General features: G+C 37.6%; 1 protein-coding gene across 1 annotated transcript in view; it reads right to left on the reverse strand.

The window, feature by feature from the left end:
- Positions 1 to 17,516, reverse strand: part of SREK1IP1 (SREK1 interacting protein 1) — a 41,135-nt gene that overhangs the window by 23,099 nt on the left and 520 nt on the right. The window contains exon 2 of the mRNA XM_007079902.3: positions 7,083 to 7,130. Coding sequence (XP_007079964.1) covers positions 7,083 to 7,130 — 48 coding nt within the window. The remainder of the gene's footprint in view (positions 1 to 7,082; positions 7,131 to 17,516) is intronic.

Below are 17,516 nucleotides of genomic sequence, written 5' to 3' on the forward strand. Positions count from 1 at the left end.
TGGCTCAGACTTGGGTTCTTCACCCTAAGCCCTCCCACAAACCTACACGAACAGGCTAGAGTGGTGCATGGCCTCATAGTTCCTTGCCATTTTAGATGCCAAGGCCACACTACGCTCCTTGTCATCACCTGAAGTGTTCCATCTCGTAAATTTTCAACTCCACTATTATACTGACTATAAGCTTTTATCCTTCTAGCTCTCTTACTCCCTTACACCCATGCATAGATGTGTTTAGAATTTTCTGTCAACACTTTATTCCATCTACTTTTTATTTATGTCATTCTTACTACATTTACTTCTCAAAGGAAAAAAAACAAACAAACCTATTTGCTGTCACCTTCTTTTAGGTAATTGTTGACATGAAAGCTGTCAATTCCAAAGAGAGTTAGAGCTTAGCATTTCCAAGAGTAGAGAATCAACTAGGTAGAGCACAAGAATTTTTTAACTATTACATTTATCACATATATACCTATGTGCAAAGTTATAATGTGCATAAATACACATTTTTACAAACTTCTATAAAAACCACATTTCTGACCTGCCACTTGCCCCTTACCAGACAAAATCACTTTCTCCTCTTCTAGTTAATTTTTTTTTTTTAATTTAACTATTCTATTTCCCTAAATAACACATTTCTCTTAATAACTGCTGCCTCTTGATTTTTCAGCTCAGGCATAATTAATTGACTTCCTACTGTGGAAAATGAGCATTTAATATCCTCCCCTTTTCTCAGTGTTCTTGTATCTTTCTAAATTTTTACTTATTTTTAATTTTTATTTTCTTATTCTCAAGTAAGTTAGCATATAGTGTGGTCTCGGCTTCAGGAGTAGAACCCCATGATTGATCTCTTACATATGATACTCAGTGCTCATCCCAAAAAGTACCTTTCTTAATGCCCATTTAACATACCTTTTAACCTACTCCCCCAACCCCCATCAACCCTCAGTTTGTTCTCTGTATTTAAGAGTCTCTTATGGTTTGCCTCCCTCTCTGTTTTTATCTTATTTTTCCTTCCTTTCCCCTATGTTATTCTGTCAACTTTCTCAATTTCCACATATGAGTGAAATCATATGATATCTGTTTTAGAAAATTAAGACCTTAACTCACTCAGTCCCTTCATTTTCTTCTCATCTGTCAAACTTCTCATTCCTGACTTTCCAAACACCATTACATGTTTTTTCTTTGACTCATTCATGTTCTTCTTCTGCCATACCTCACTGTAAAACAAATACTCTGGATCAAAGCTAACCTTTCTTGAGGTTGTGCCTGTCCCTGAGCAGTCAAGCAATGCTTAAGTACAATCACACATACATGGACATTAGCACAAACACAAAGCATTTCATTTTTGTGTTTGTCCCTGGTCAAGTTCCTCTCTTATTCCCCTCAGTGACTTTTCTAAACTTATGCCTGACTTAAATCATTGTTCAACCACTTTCCTGTCTCACTCAATGCCCCTTCCCAAACAGACAACTGCACCTCCTAATTTACCAAGAAAACTGAGATTACCAAAGTCTCCTTCTACCTTCTGTTTCCACACCTGAAAATATCCATACTTATTCTCACCTAGTTTCCTTCAAACTTATGAGTTATCCTTGATGGGATGCCTGGGTGGCTCAGTTGGTTAAGCGTCCGACTTTGGCTCAGGTCATGATCTCGCGGTTTGGGAGTTTGAGCCCCAGCATTGGGCTCTGTGCTGACAGCTGAGAGCCTGGAGCCTGCTTCAGATTCTGTGTCTCCCTCCCTCTCTCCCTTTCCCTGCTCACATTCTGTCTCTCTCAAAAATAAATAAAGCACTAAAAAAAAAAAAAAAAGTTATCCTTATTTTAACTCTTAGAGGAAATTGCTCCATCTTCTGTCTCCAATATCTGCAACATGTCCTATAATATCCCTTTAGTCTCTATACACATCTTTTATCTTAAATATAAAACCCTCCATTTATCCCAAATTCCCTTCTAGGAATTACAGTTGACCCTGGAATGCTGATCCCCAGGCAGCTAAAAATCCACATATAACTTATGGTTCCCCCCAAACTTAACTACTGGATTTTATGTGATTGAAAAGTTAGAAAGTCGCCAAATGGAGAAAAACAAAGTGAAGATGGAGGAAATTTGTAGGAAAAGGTGGAACAGCAGGGCTCTTGTCTGCTCTTGGCATTCTCCATCCAACTACCTGTGGGGAGCTCAGTTGACTGAGGTCTTGAATGGAGAGGTAAAAGAAACAGGCTCTGGGAGGGATTTTCACTTAAGTAACCAAAAACCACATAATAACCCACCCAATACCTTACCTCCCACCAAGGGGTGTGGGAGAACACCAGGGAGGGCCCAGGGAGGGGACAGTATCAGACAGAGAAGCCTGGGTCTCAGTGGGGTGGGGCACTGTCCAGGGTGCTGAACGTTTTCTGAGGAGGGGATCTAATATTGCTGGGGAACTGGCAGCTCACCCCTTCACAGCCATTTTCCACAAGCAGAAACTGCAGTATAATCACATGTAGGGGATTGGGTGAAGCAAGTGACCTAGAAAGAAGGGTACTGGTGTTTTGCCTTCCCTAGTTCTCTACCTTCCTGCGTGGAAGGAGGTGGTGTGGACCACCTTGCTTCCTAGGTAGAGAAGCAAGAAATGAGTATCATTCTATGATCTAGATTGGCTAAGTGCAGGTGGGGAGAAGGGGACATGTGGTGGTTCATGTTCTACTACTGTATTCTATTTAAAACAACAACAACAACAACAACAACAAACCTATATAAAACTACACCTGTGCAGTTCAAACCCATGATGTTCAAGGGTCAACTGTATTCAATATGTTCCTGTTATGACCTGAATGTTTGTATCCCCTCAAAATTCATATGTTGAAATCTAACTCCCAAAGGGGATGGTATTAGTTGATGGGACCTTTGGGAGGTGATTAGGTTTCTGAGAGTGGTACTCTCATGAATGGGATTAGTGCCTTATAAAAGATCTCCAAGGAACTCTCTAGTCCTTTCCACTGTGCAAGTAAAAAATGAAAAGTCTATGACCTGGAAAACTTGCTGGCACCCTGAACTTTGACTTACAGCCTCCTATGAGCAATATATTTCTGTTTATAAGCTACTGGGCCTGTGGTATTTTGTTATAGTAGCTCATGAAGACTGAGACAGTTCCTTACTTTATTTATGCAAATTTCCTGAAACAGGAGACTATATATACAAGCTCTCCATTTTTTTATCCATTGCAATTCAGGCCTGAATCTACATAGTTTGCTTCATGACCTACCACTCTACTTAAAATGATCTTCCTACAGTCAAAGAAGCATTCTACCTGGTAAATTCAATGAACAATTTTCCAACAAATTCTTACAAATCCTAATGGTTACATCTGACAATTTTCCCTCAACTTTGAAAATCTTTACTCTTTTGGTGTATCTGTTGCTGCCCACTCCCTCTTCTACTCCCTCTTCTAGTATTGTACCTTCTTGGTCACTTTTTCCTTAGCTCATGCCTAGATATTTTACTTTACCTGTTGATATTTTATTCCACTAAGAGTTTGTTATTGTTCCAATGTTTGCCTATATAAAATCATGTAGGCGAAAAATACAAATGTGGAGCAAAAAAGAGAGGTTGTTTCCATAAAACAAAGTTGTACTTTTGGAAACACTTGATTTAAATGGATTATTTTTAAAGAGTAGTTTTCAAATTAGGTACTGGCATCAAGACAGTACAAGATTGAGAAAAAATCTAAAATAATGAGAAAAGGTACCTGCTTCTCAAAGGGGGTGCCATGGCCATTTTGAGCCAGACAATTCTTCACTGTCCAGGACTACCTTACACATCCCAGGATGTTTACAAACCATAAATCATACATACTAAAGATCATACTGTTACCCAACCACAAGCACATAGGGGCAAATTAAAAAAAAAAAAAAAAAAAAGGCCACAGATTTCCAGGAGGGCAGTATTAACCCTAGTTGAGAACTAATGATAAAGTGATTCTGGACTCAAATTTCTTTCTCATTTTTGCTGCTTGCTTATCTTGGAAGAAACAAACTATACAAAGTAGGAAATGCATTTCAGATATAATTTGCACTTAAAAGACTATGTGAAACAATAATTAGCAGACTCATAGGCAAAGACAAGGTCATGAATGTATATCAATAGATTAGCATTTTAGGTTAAATAAACATTAAAGATATTTAGGTGTGTTTTTATTTCTTGCTACTATGAGCAAATGCTCAATTACTGAAGTATCCTATCCTGGACTTTTTAAAGGTGTATTTTCTGAGAACTATCATAATTGAGACATTTATTCCATGACAAAAGCTTAGTGTTCTGGTAGCTTTTAAGTATTTAGAAGTTGCCAACTTCAAAAGTATTCATATAAAAACTCATCATAGAAATAAACAATTCTTCTAATTTTCTTGAGGAAACTTTGCCATGAAAAACCAACATCCATGTTATTTAGTAACAGATTCATCCTTAACTTGAAACTTTTTAAAACTATATAGTCATTACTGAAACATACGGACACAATAAAATCTTTTTCAGTCGAGTATTAAATTGTTTTGTATATCCTGGGCACCTTGGTGGCTCAGTTGGTTAAGCGTCCAGCTCTTGGTTTCAGCTCAAGTCATGATCTCATGGTTTTGTGAGTTAGAGCCCCATGTTGGGCTTTGGGCTGGCAGCATGGAGCCTGCTTGGGATTCTCTCCCCAATTCCCATCTCTCTGCCCCTCCCCCCACTCATGCTTTTTCTGTCTGTCTCAAAATAAATTTAAAAACTGTACAACCTAAACCATTAGTCTCACAACAATAGAGAGACAATACTCCTTTGTAACTAAATGATGAATATGCATATTTTAAGGTATTAAAAACATTTCAGAGTTCTGTGGACTGTTCTCTTACATCTACAATCAATACAAAGATTCTGGCCTACAAATAACAGATAATTTTTAAAATGTAATTTCTATCAGAAAGGCATGTAAATTGAGAAGACCTTCATCTTTAACAGGTATAAGATGTAAATGTAACACAGAAGGGAAGTATTACTAAAGTTTTCCAAAAGAGATAAATGAAAAACTATTTAATAACTTAATCACTAAAAATCATAGATCAAAATAATAACTATAGGAACTAAACTTAGAAAGACTGTCAAACCTATTTGCTTACTTGGCTTCTCTAAAAAAATTCTAGTTACTACAGATACTTCCATCATTGTGTAAAATAAAAAAGCAATAAGGAGACTAGATCAACGTTATATTTCCAAAACATTATTTTGATTATTTTCCTATAAGTCTTAAGCTAAAAGTAGTTCAAGCAGATAAAGTGGCATTAGTAGAGAGATTGGGAAATTCATTCTAGATTTTCAAGTACATAATACAGCATATAGGTATATGCTATATACATATATGTATATATATATATATATATATATATATATATATATAGAGAGAGAGAGAGAGAGAGAGAGAGAGAGAGAGAGAGAGAGGGGTGGGGGGGAGAGGAGGAGGGAGAGTGAGAGAGAGAGAGAGAGAGGAGAGGGAAGGAGAGAGAGAGCATGGATGAGCACATTCCTAAGTCTTGAATCAAGACATAAAATATGGAGGGGGTGCCTGGGTGGCTCAGTTGGTTAAGCGTCTGACTCTTGATTTCGGCTCAGGTGATGATCCCGTGGTCCTGGGACTGAGCCCTGCAATAGGCTCCACTCTGAGTATGGAACCTGCTTGGGGTTCTCTCTCTCTCTCCCTCTGCCCTTCTCTGCCTCATGAGCTTTCTCTCTCAAATAAAAACTTTTTTTAATTTAAAAATAAAAATGAAATACAGAAATTAGCAAAGATTTAAAGAAAGGAAACAAAGCAGAAATAAATATAAACAAGCCTAGAACACAGAAAAGATTTCACTGCACTTATTTCTTGCATGCAAGTATATTCTTCAGGAGTTTTTATTTACGTGAAGGATATGTGTACTTATGTATCCACATTTGCTAACTGAGCAAGATTCCCTTGAGCCACATCTCAGCCTTCCCTTGGAGGCATGTGACTTGGTTCTCCCAGCATGCTTTCATTATGAGCCCTCTTAATGGAGATTTATGCCGAGGGTTCTTTTATCACATGTTCTTGCATGGAAAAATTTTTTTAATCACCTTTATTTATTTTTTTAATAAGACCGTACATCTGAAGCTCATGTAACATTGTGCATCAAATATAACTATACTTCTAAATTAATAAATAAATAGATGGATACATTTTGTATGGATCATTAACCCTAATTCAGGCTCACTTGCATGGTCTCCAAACAAGTGAGAAAACAGCAAATGCTGGGGTGCCTAGGTGGCTCAGTCGATTGTCAGACTTTGGCTCAGGTCATGATCTCCCTGCTTGTGAGTTCAAGCCCCACATCGGTTTCTGTGCTCACAGCTCGCAGCCTGGAGCCTGCTTCAGATTCTGTGTCTCCCTCTCTCTCTGCCCCTCCCCTGCTCACACTGTGTCTCTCTCAAAAATAAACATTAAAAAAAATTTTTTTAAAGAAAAAAAAATAGCAAATGCTGTTATAGCTGTTATCAAACCTTTAAGAATTGTTACATTTAACTAAAGAAATGGTATTTAAGGTACATAATTATAAATTTAGACTATATAACTGCACGTTAAAGTTTACTTTTCTATCCCATTTCATTAGTCATAATAGACATTTATGATTGTTTAAATCAAGTTTTTGCTGGTGAGCAGAAATTCTGGGACTAGTATTATCCTCATAAAGAAAATAATTTTCATTGCTTTCCCCTCTTCACCCAGTATCTAGAAGAACAAAGAGTAAAAGAATAAGTATACATGTACTTTCTGGGGGGGAATATACTTTCTGCATGCTCCTAAATCTACTACTCCACTTGTACTTGATATCTTTGCTAGTCAACAGATACATAGCCACCTGTCACTCAGTCTACAGCAGGGAAGAAAGTAACTATTTAGGGGAATTTCTGAATCATCTGCAAATCTGGTCTGAATAACAGGGCTAAAGAACTAAGCTGAAATCAGGGCCCTGAAATCAGGATGCTAAATCACATTGCCCAAGGAGGCAATGATTCACTCTTCACAATGTTATTTTTTAATGTACTTACGATAGCCACATTTTTTACAGCCTGCCCGGACACTGTCCTTGTTGCAACCTGAAATATAATTGGATAACATTTTAGCAGACATATAAAAGGTAGAAACATAAGAATTCCATCCCATGAAATAGCTAAGAAACCACTTGTTGTAGAATTTCTTTAAAAAAAAGAAAAAATTATTCTTGACCCAGCTTAGTAACACTATTCAATTGTCATCATTATTAGGCATCACTGGAAAATCCAATTTACTCAAATTACTTTCTTTGACAGTATTTTAAACATAACTCCAGAATATATTTTTCTCTAATTTAACAGAAATGCAGTGTTATAGTCAAGAGCTTAAACATTCCAAGAATTCTCTAACACTGAGCAAGAAATTCCTGAGTATTTCAGCCTGTCCCTCAAATGTAAAATAATTAACTACAAATGTGTATACATATACATATTCCCTATATACTATCATATGTGCTAATATTTTTATTATATATTCTATTACTTATATTAGTTACTATATATAGTATATTTATATATATGTATATACATATATATATTTATACATACACACACACATACATATATGAATATTTGGGATAACAAATGTTTTTCTGCTCTCCCTTAGAAGAAAAACAAACTGGCTTTATTAAAGGAATTGGTAAAAATCCAGAAAAATACTTTAATTGATAGGTATTATAAGAAACATCCAAATGCACCACTCAAATTCTGGCAAGAGAAAACTATCAGTCACATATTCAGTCTGATCAGTTTTTACAAATATTTAGAGTATTTCTGTATAATTAGTGGTACACACAAGAAATGTTGAAGATCTAAATAAGAGAGAAGACATAAATTAAAATTGATTTTTTATAATAAAATATACATAAAATTTATCACCTTAAACATTTCCGAGTATATAATTCAGTGGCATTAAGTACATTCATAATGTTGTACAACATCCTAAACACTAACTTTTTTCCTCTATAAATTTACCTACTCTAGGAATCTCATGTAAGTGGAATGATACAGTATTTGTCCTTTTGTGTCTGACTTATTTTACTTAGTATAATGTTTTCAAGACCATCCATATTGTAACACATATCAGAATGCCATTCCTTTTTATGGGTGAAATATATGAATGGAGAGAGAGAGAGGGGGAGAGAGAGAGAGTTGAAACTACTTTTAATCTCCAATAAGGGCTTCCATCAGCCAGAGGGCAAGGAAAGAATTGCTCTATTATCTTAATGAAAGGCATCTAACTCCTAAATCTTTCATATGGAGATAGAATCCAAATTTACACAGTGCAAATATAAAACAGTGCTAATTATAAAAGAAAGCTCATTTTTGAACCATGTCTTTACTGTTATGAAGTCAAAACATCAGCCATTTTTTCCTAATCCCAATCGTTAAAATACACATTATCGAGTTATTCTAGTAAAATACACTCAGGTCTGCTACAATGCTTCTTTTAAAAACATAAACTTGTTCCAATGCAAGTGATGTAAGACAGCACAATTTGAGCATAATGTGACTTTTGTCCAAGAAAAACACTATGTGAATGCACAAACTGGTACCCCATTGCTCTGAGACTCATAGTAATATACAAAACACACACAAGGACATAACCCAAACCATTTCTAGTGACCTCAGTTCAGTATGGGTGCTGTGAGCAGTGCCCATCCACATCTGGTAAAATAACCTTGATCCAATCATGTCATTCTCTTCCTACCATTCCTTCAGAACAATTTACAAGCTCTGATTCTTACGAACTGCATTTTCACAGCAAACTTCAGGTCTTTTAGCAGGCATAGTACCCTATTAATTGTAGTATTTATGTGCCTTTTAACCAATTAACATGTGCAAAACTGTGCTGTTTTTATTAGGTTTCTATCATTTTTTATGCATCACTGATGAAGTTCTTAAGTGTTGTGCCCCAATCTCATTTTTTCTCATAAGCCTTGTGGATTTTACTGCATAGAGTGGGAACACATCTGCTGCACTGCAGCAGAACTGTGGAATAAGACTGGATTAATAATAAAATCTGAGGCTCTTTCATTATGAAATAATTGCCTGTTGGAAAAAAAGCCCAGAGTATCCAGGTCAATGTTAAGTCTGTTTCCATAGAAACCAAAGACGCTGAATAGACAGGACAAAAGTGTTCTAAATGCACCATTACCATTCCCACAACAAACTAAAAATGTTGTAATGGACAGATCTGAAATGATCTCATCTCAGTACTTATGAGAGATTAGCTTATTTATGACTAACTCTATCTCATATTTTTAGAATGAACAAAATACGAAACTTTTCAGAGAAGGTCATCTTCTTTAACAAAGTTTTAACTTTTACATGAAAGGAAAATGCCAGAATTCTAAATAAAGTAACTCCATATCAACTATGTTCTCACCAGTTTTTGGTTAAATGAAAGTTTCAAGCTTCATTTGTCCATAATTTTCATGACTGCTGGGCCAACTGAATGCTTTTACCTAGGACACTGAATCTGATGCCTCTGACAAAGATATCTGGGACAAGTAACACAATGAAGTGGGGACAGTTCATTCATTCTCCTGTCAAGATCCAGTTTCTAGAGGCAGTGATGTCACAGAGAGCAGCAGTCCTAATCAGGTCTGGGACTGTGCAGGATCTTGGCTATGGATGTCCTTGGTCTTGTCTATTTTCCAAGAATTGTTATCTAGCATTTGCTTAGATTCTGTGAGCTCCCTGGTATCTTTCCTTTCTGCTTCAATTAACTAGTCAGTTTCTATTGTTTGGAACAAGAACTCTGCTGATACAATGGTGCTCCAGATGGGATTCAAAGTGAATAGGAAGGCCATACTGAAAGGCCCTTATTACTTCAATCAGAAGTTATCCATTTCCCCATCTTAGGTTCTCATGCTGTTTTTTGTTCCATTCCTCTTTAAGGTTTGCTAATGCTGTTCAGAGCAACAGAGCCTGGCTCCCTCAAAATGTTCCTATGTAATCATAACCTACAGTCCCAAGACCACCAATAAAGTCTTGTAAAATTGCCCATATAAAAAAAAAAATTGGCAAAGACCAACAAAAACAAACTCAAAAGACACATAAAAATAGATGAAGAAATATTTGCAACGCATAGCACCAAAAAAGGGAAATTATCCTTACCATATAAAACCCAGAAAATCATTATGAACAAGACCAATAGCCAACAGGAAAAAAAATCAGCCAAGGAGCTGAACAGAATGCTCAAAGAAACAGAAACAAGTTGGAAACATGGAGATCCTTAGCCTTATTCATAATTCGTGGAATGTACATTAAAACTATACTGAGATTCTATTTTCACTTACCAGAATAGCAAAGATTGAAAGGGTTGAAGAGAGTTTGGGGGAGACATACTCTAATACAGTACTGGATAGTAATGTAACTCAATACCACCTCTATGGAAAGCAAGCTGACAAAATCTATCAGAACTATGAATGTACATACTACTTTGACCTAGCACTTCCACACTGGGAGATTAATCTTCTCAATTTACTTGCACAAATACATACTGACTTATGCACAAAGCTATTCACCACAGCATCATTTGTAACAGTAAAAGAGTAGAAATAATTTAGACATAAATAAATTATGGTTGGTCTTTACTTAATGATATCTGATGGTCTCTAAGATATAAAGAAAAAAGCAAGGTACAGAACAGTGCTCATGGTATGTTGTCATTTGTATGAAAGGAGATTAGATAAAATACCAAATTATGTATAGATTTTATTAACAGATGGATGGAGATATACAAAAAAATCTCTCTGTAAGGATATATATTAGTTACCTGAGAAATGGGGAACTGCCTCCAGGGGTAAAAAAGGGTGAGAAATATGTCACTATCCACCTTTTGGTACTTTTAAAATCTGAAGCATGTGAGGGTCCCTGGGTGGCTCAGTCAGTTAAGCATCTCACTTCTGCTCAGGTCATGATCTCAAGGTTCATGAGTCTGAGCCCCACATCAGGCTCTGTGCTGACAGCTCAGAGCCTGGAGCCTGCTTCAAATTCTGTGTCTCCCTCTCTGCCCCTCCCCCACTCACATACCATCTCTCTCTGTCTCAAAAATGAATAAATGTTAAAAAATGTTTTTTTTTAATCTGAAACATGTGGATTGATTACCCTCTCAAAAACCAAACCAAAAACCTCCCTCAAACAAACCCAACACTAAGAAGAGGTGCTGTTGTGCAAGTATTCGTTGACAAAGGCAGACTGTACCTATAAATTCTTCAGGAAAGCTACATTACAGATTTACAATAAAATTTTATTAACTGATGGTTTTAGGAACAAATTTAAGAGGTATTTATTTCCTTATTTGTTAAATACTAGCAAGGGATTACTATGGATCTAGAAAATTATCAAACAACTTGAGTGGCAAGGAAGGGCATGGGTAACCAGTTGGCCTTTTACCTACCAGTAACTTAAAGGAGTAGAGAATGCCAATTTCTCTAGATTCCAGAACATGCCAGACAATTCTATATACAACTCACTGCTCAGCATGGTGCGGATTCCCTAGATGTCCTCAACAAATGCTTACTGCTTTGAGGTTAGAAACTTAAGAAAATACTTCAGCACTTGGGAATCGGTAACTTTTGTTGCTCCCAGTTGCCAGCTACGAAACTAGATAGTGTCTGCAGTGTTACTGGCTCATCTGAGGAATCACAGGCAATGGAAGAACAGGAATAAAAGTAAGAAGGACAACTGAAATAAAAATAATGATTATTTAGGCAAGGGAAGGGAAAAATGACAGAGGCAGAGGGACCTTTCCAGGGTGATGAAAATATTTAAAATCTTGATATGGATATAAAATTCTTCAACCTATACATTTGTAATGTGCATTTTATTTTAACATGTAAATTATACCTTAGTAAAGCAGTTAGCATAGAGGGAAAAAAAGAAACAGTCTGTGAAAAGGGAGAGGTTAGAGAAGACTAAAAACCAGGGACAAAGACCAGAGGGAGAAAATAGGAGTATGTAAGCAAAAGGGATGCTTGTGGTAGTGTCCCTAACAGATGCCTCTGGTTATTCAGTGGCCCCCAGAGGTATGGCAAGACATCATACTGATCTAAAGTTTTTTGTTGAAATTTCACATCACCTATGTTGCTAAGTTAACTTAGTCACTGGGAACTTTAACAGCAATGTTTGGAACTTAGTATTATATTTTTCTCTTACTGTGTATTTTAGATTTGGGGAAGCCTGTCAAAGTTTTATTTACATTAAAATGGTTTCCTATAATCATTTAAATTTAAAAGTAAATAGCTAAAGGGACTAACTATCCCTTTAAGTGATGCAATTAGCAATTGCAATCACTTCTGTCCATTCTTTTCATTTTTAATTACCTAGATTCAATTAGATTAGATTAGTTCCTTTTAAGGTTTAAGTTTTATATTTGGTTACTCCATTATAGTTCTATCATAATTTGGGAACTCTTAAAGATAACTTCAATTTATTCTGCTTTTAAAATTCAAATTGTAGCGAGGTTGTATATACCACATAGATACAAGTACCCATATATGTCTGCTAAAATTGAATGCAAAGTAAAACTCCAAATATTTAAATTTTTCTGATGCTTTATATTAAGAATTCATAGATATAATCCTTTCTTTGGGATCCTGAAATATTTTAATTCTCTGTGAATTTAAAAAATGGGTTAAAGGAGATCCTTGATGGATCTCCTAAGCCTTAGTGGCTCAGTGAGGTAAGTGTCTGACCCTTGACTTCCGCTCAAATCATGATTCATGGCTCCCGTTGGGCTCTGCACTAACAACATGAAGCCTGCCTGGGATTCTCTCCCTCTTCTCTCTGACCCACTCGTGTGTACTCTCTCTCTCTCTCTCAAAATAAATTAATTAAAAAAAAAAAAAGAGGATCCTTGATGTAAACATTTTGAAAGAGCAGATGTCCTCATCTTTAGTTAAAAATGCCTTCAGAATCATTTGATACTCAAAAGGAGAGATGAAAGTATATCAAATAATTGCTTATTTTAAACTACTGACAGGGGACTGCCTGGGTGGTTCAGGTGGTCGAGCCTCTGACTCTCGGTTTCAGCTCAGGTCATGATTCCAGGGTTATGGGATCAAGCCCTGTGTCAGAATCCATGCCCAGCAAGGAGCCTACTTAAGATTCTTTTTCTCTCTCCCTCTGCCAAACTCTCTCTCTCTTTCTAAAATAAAAATAAATAAACTACTGACATGAAAGAGCTACCATTTAAGTCAGTGTATAAAATGCTTTCATCCACTTGCCTCAAAATATAAATAACCCATGAAGGAAAAAAAGGTATAGGTATTATCAGTTTAAGAGACATGAACATTTGAATTAACTAATGTTTTTTTTTTTGTTTTTTTTGTTTTGTTTTTCATTTATTTTTTAAGAGACAGAGAATGAGCTGGGAAGGGGACAGAGAGAGAGGGGGAGTCACAGATTCTGAAGCAGGCTTCAGGCTCGGAGCTGTCAGCACAGAGCCTGACGCGGGGCTTGAACCCACGAACCATGAGATCATGACCTGAGCTGAAGTCGGCCGCCCAACTGACTGAGCCACCCAGGCGCCCCTGAATTAACTAATGAAACAGAATCACAATTACTGTTTAGTCTGTTAACTTTAGTACCAGATTCTGCTCAGCAACAATTCTAGTGAACAACCCTCTAAATTATTATCCAATTATTATTATTTATTATGGGCTTATCTCTGAAACGAATGTTAGAGAAGCCATAAAGATGAATAAAGTCCCTACACTAAAGGAAATACAATATACTAGCTTATCTAGGACAATACATCAACAGCTATAATACATGCTAGAATATGCCACTGTAAAAAACACAAAACTCTACTGGTAAGCAGGAAGAACTGGCAGGCAAGACTTTCATCTGAGAGACTGAGAAGTCTTCCCACAGGTACCTATGGACAGCAAAGGAGGGACAGTGATAACAAAAGCATGTAGGCAGCACGGTACACGAGAGGTTCTGGGAATGGCTGACCAAGTCAGAAGACTGTAGAATGCTTCAGAGGAAAGGTGGGAGGAAAAAGGAGCAAGATTTGGCCATGCTGAGGAGTGTGCACTTCACTCCAGCAGAGATGGGCACCTCTGGCATCACAACAGTTTAGAAGCGAGAGAAAGCTCGGTCATCAACCCCTTCACTACATACCCAAGGACAATGAGCCTTGCAAAGGTTAGGTTGCTTGAAGAGAAACACAACATTCACAGTTGGGGACAAGAACTAAATTCTTGGCCCCTAGGAAAGACAGGATCAGATATATGGTTGCGGAAAATTGTATCAGCAGCAATGGGCAGCACAGACTAGAGAGAAAAGAAACTATGTGTAGTGTAGTTTTAGAAGTGAAAAGAAACTGGATGCATTGTAATTCAGAATTCTTCTCTTCCTAAAATGTTATAGTAATGTGTTTTAAAAATTGGACTCACTTTGACATGCCAGATGTATTGTTAATTTGGCTACAGAAAATTCCCTACCTTGGCTATATAGATTTTACTGAATGAGAGAAAAAGAGTTTTTGTGCCAACCACATCAATAACATACATTGCCCCTTGAGCCAGGTCAACTCATTGGGGAATGGAGCATCATTAACATGGATGTCAGAACTAATTTCAACAACTGTGAATGGGAAAAGCAATTGTTAAAAGAAAGTAAACTTCACTGGAACCTGTATTTAAATGTCACTTTTAAAATGACAACTAAGAGTCTATGATTTCCCTAAGAAAGATCACATTTCATTGTGTTGCCTACATAATGGTGTATGCTTACGCTTAATGCTGTGGAAAAACAGCTGAAGTAGGCGACCATAAAATAGAAGAGGCTGATACTCATTTGTGGAAAGTAGCCTCAGCACTTTATAGTCATATTTTGTAGTAATCATTAGCAAGACCACCCAAGAAATGTCATGCTGAATCCATATGAGCATTATACCTAAAAATAAAAGAGCATAACATAATACCTGTCCTTGAGCCCTATTTTTCTTTAATACACTATCTGGATCGATCATCCAAGAAATTATCTTAACATTTTCTGTATCTGTATTTTATAATGGTACTTGCATTGTGCTCTTACAGTGCTGTCATGCCTATTATCTCCATTTTTGCTACGTTTAAACAGTTTATCCATGTCTTGCTATCCAGCTTAATGATGCAATTTAAGATTATTACACTTTGGAGCATCACTATGAATTGGAAGCAAGTTAACCTGTCTATAACACTGGGTTAGGTTTAGAGCAATTTCAATAGGGACTTTTAAAAAATCACTTTTTTCCTTTCTTAAGTTGCCCATTTTCATAACTAGTTTTATGAGGACACAAGCTGTGATACTGTGTCCCCTTAAGTGTCTATACCATCTGGGTGCTCAAAACGCTTGCTCAAGTAATAAAACCAGCAGCGAGAGGTCAACTCTAGATGCAGCTGTGCGGTGCAAAGATCACCAGCGCTGGCTTAAATTATCAGGATGCCCAGACAAGCTACTCGGCAGAATGGCCTTTCTCTGCTAGTTCTTTCCATGATGATATTCTCCAGGCTTCAGCCACAGAGCTTCCCTTCACATTCTACACTGCTAACATAGTCACTGACAATGGTCTTAATGCCTGCTTCATGTGTGGATGACATTCTGGCTTCTTTCCTAAGCTACAGATTCTATCTCTCACTGCCTATTAGATGTTTCAATTTGTATGTCTGACTACACCTCAACACCGAGCCCAAATTGAAATTATCATCATCCCTTTAAAACCTGCTCCTTCTCAGGTGTTGCCTATATTAGTAAAGAGTGTCACCCAACTGCCTAACAGTAAAAGCCAAGTAGACCTCACTTCCTGTCTTACCTACCTACCCTGAATCAGTCACTGATTCCCCGTGATTCTACCAGCAAAAATGTGTCTCCAATCTATGGGCTTCTCTCCCTTCCTGACACCACATGTGAAGTATCATCATAACTTACCAGAATTTAATTGGTGACTTAACTCCAAACTATCATCCTTCCAATCCACTGTGCAGCCAAAATGTTCTTTCCGAAATATGAATCGGTTTAAAAATGCTGAAATGGCTTCCCATAATCCTTGGGAAAATATCCAAACTATCTGTCATGGCTTCCAAGGTCCTTTAAGAGCTGGAAACCACCTTGTAAATTATCCTACATGGCAAGATGAGTAAGTGCATGGGGACTAGAAGAGTCAGACTGCTTACCTACAAGATATCCCTGAACAAGCAAGGCACTTAATTTCTTTGTCCCTCAGTATCCTCATCTATAAAATGGAAATATTAATACTTATCTCACACTGTGGACATGAATGTTAAATGAGATAAAATACAATGACTTGACACAGTGTGTGACACATTTGATACATAGTAAATGCTATTGACACATCTGATACATCAGTAAATATTAGCTACTGTCATTAACTCTCCAGTTAATTTCTCACTTCTCTCCCATTTGTATTAGGAGTTCCATCTATTGGGAGCATCTATTATCTCCTTTTCATTTACATATCCCTCTGGCTGCAACTTCCCCTCCCATCAATCCAACCCTCCTGGAATCCTTTAAGGCTCATCCTAAATGCCACATCCTCTGTAAAGCCCTTCTGTCTCCGTAGGTGCCCTTACAACGTGCTCCTGAAGGCTCTGTATTTTCCCTGCCATGCATTTGTCCGACTTTCTGGTACTTCCTCTCCACTGCTAAATTCTAAGTTCTGTGTGAGGAGCCACTGTCCTGTTCACCACTGTATTCCCAATGCCTAGCACACTGCCAAGCACGCCCTTAATAGTCACGGTGGTGTGGATGAATGAGTGTATCTTTCCTCTCTCACACAACCCCTCTCCTCCCCAAACTGCAGTGGTAACAAAAGTGCAATATTCCTATAACAGTTATCTGTAAAATACACTTCAGGGAAGGCTGCCACCGAACAAACGCCGTCAGATAATACTGGGAAGGGCAGGTGAAAACAAAGTTAGGGGGTTCTGAACCACAGCACTTCTCAGAGCCTTTCATACCCTGAAGTGCACTGTGAACCTCCAAGTCGTGTGTGCTTGAGCGGGTGGGGTGGGGGTATAATTCTCAAAATACCTCCTACAACCAGTGTTCTTCCGAACACACCGTCGCAGAGCTGATGTAAGGAGGTGCCCTCCCCGACCAGGACTTCCGAGCAAGCGGGTAGTTGTGGACGGGGAAACCTCTAAAGCACTTCTTTCGCAGGGTGCACTGTTTTTACGTCGGTAGTCAGTGGACACAGAATCTGCGCGCTGGAAGAACCCACAGACATCGAGGAATAAATCTTCTTTTCCAAATGCACGAAATGAGGCCCAGAGTGGGAGAGCGACTGGTCCATGGCCACACAGGAACTCCATACAATAGGAAGGGAGAGGAGAACCCCGGACGCCAATTTGGTCCCCGGGACTTCCACTACAAACAGTGCCTCTTGGCTCCTGGGGTCCGTCAAGTGCTTGC

Source organism: Panthera tigris, chromosome A1 (assembly GCF_018350195.1).
Source record: "Panthera tigris isolate Pti1 chromosome A1, P.tigris_Pti1_mat1.1, whole genome shotgun sequence".
Taxonomy (NCBI): Eukaryota; Metazoa; Chordata; class Mammalia; order Carnivora; family Felidae; genus Panthera; species Panthera tigris.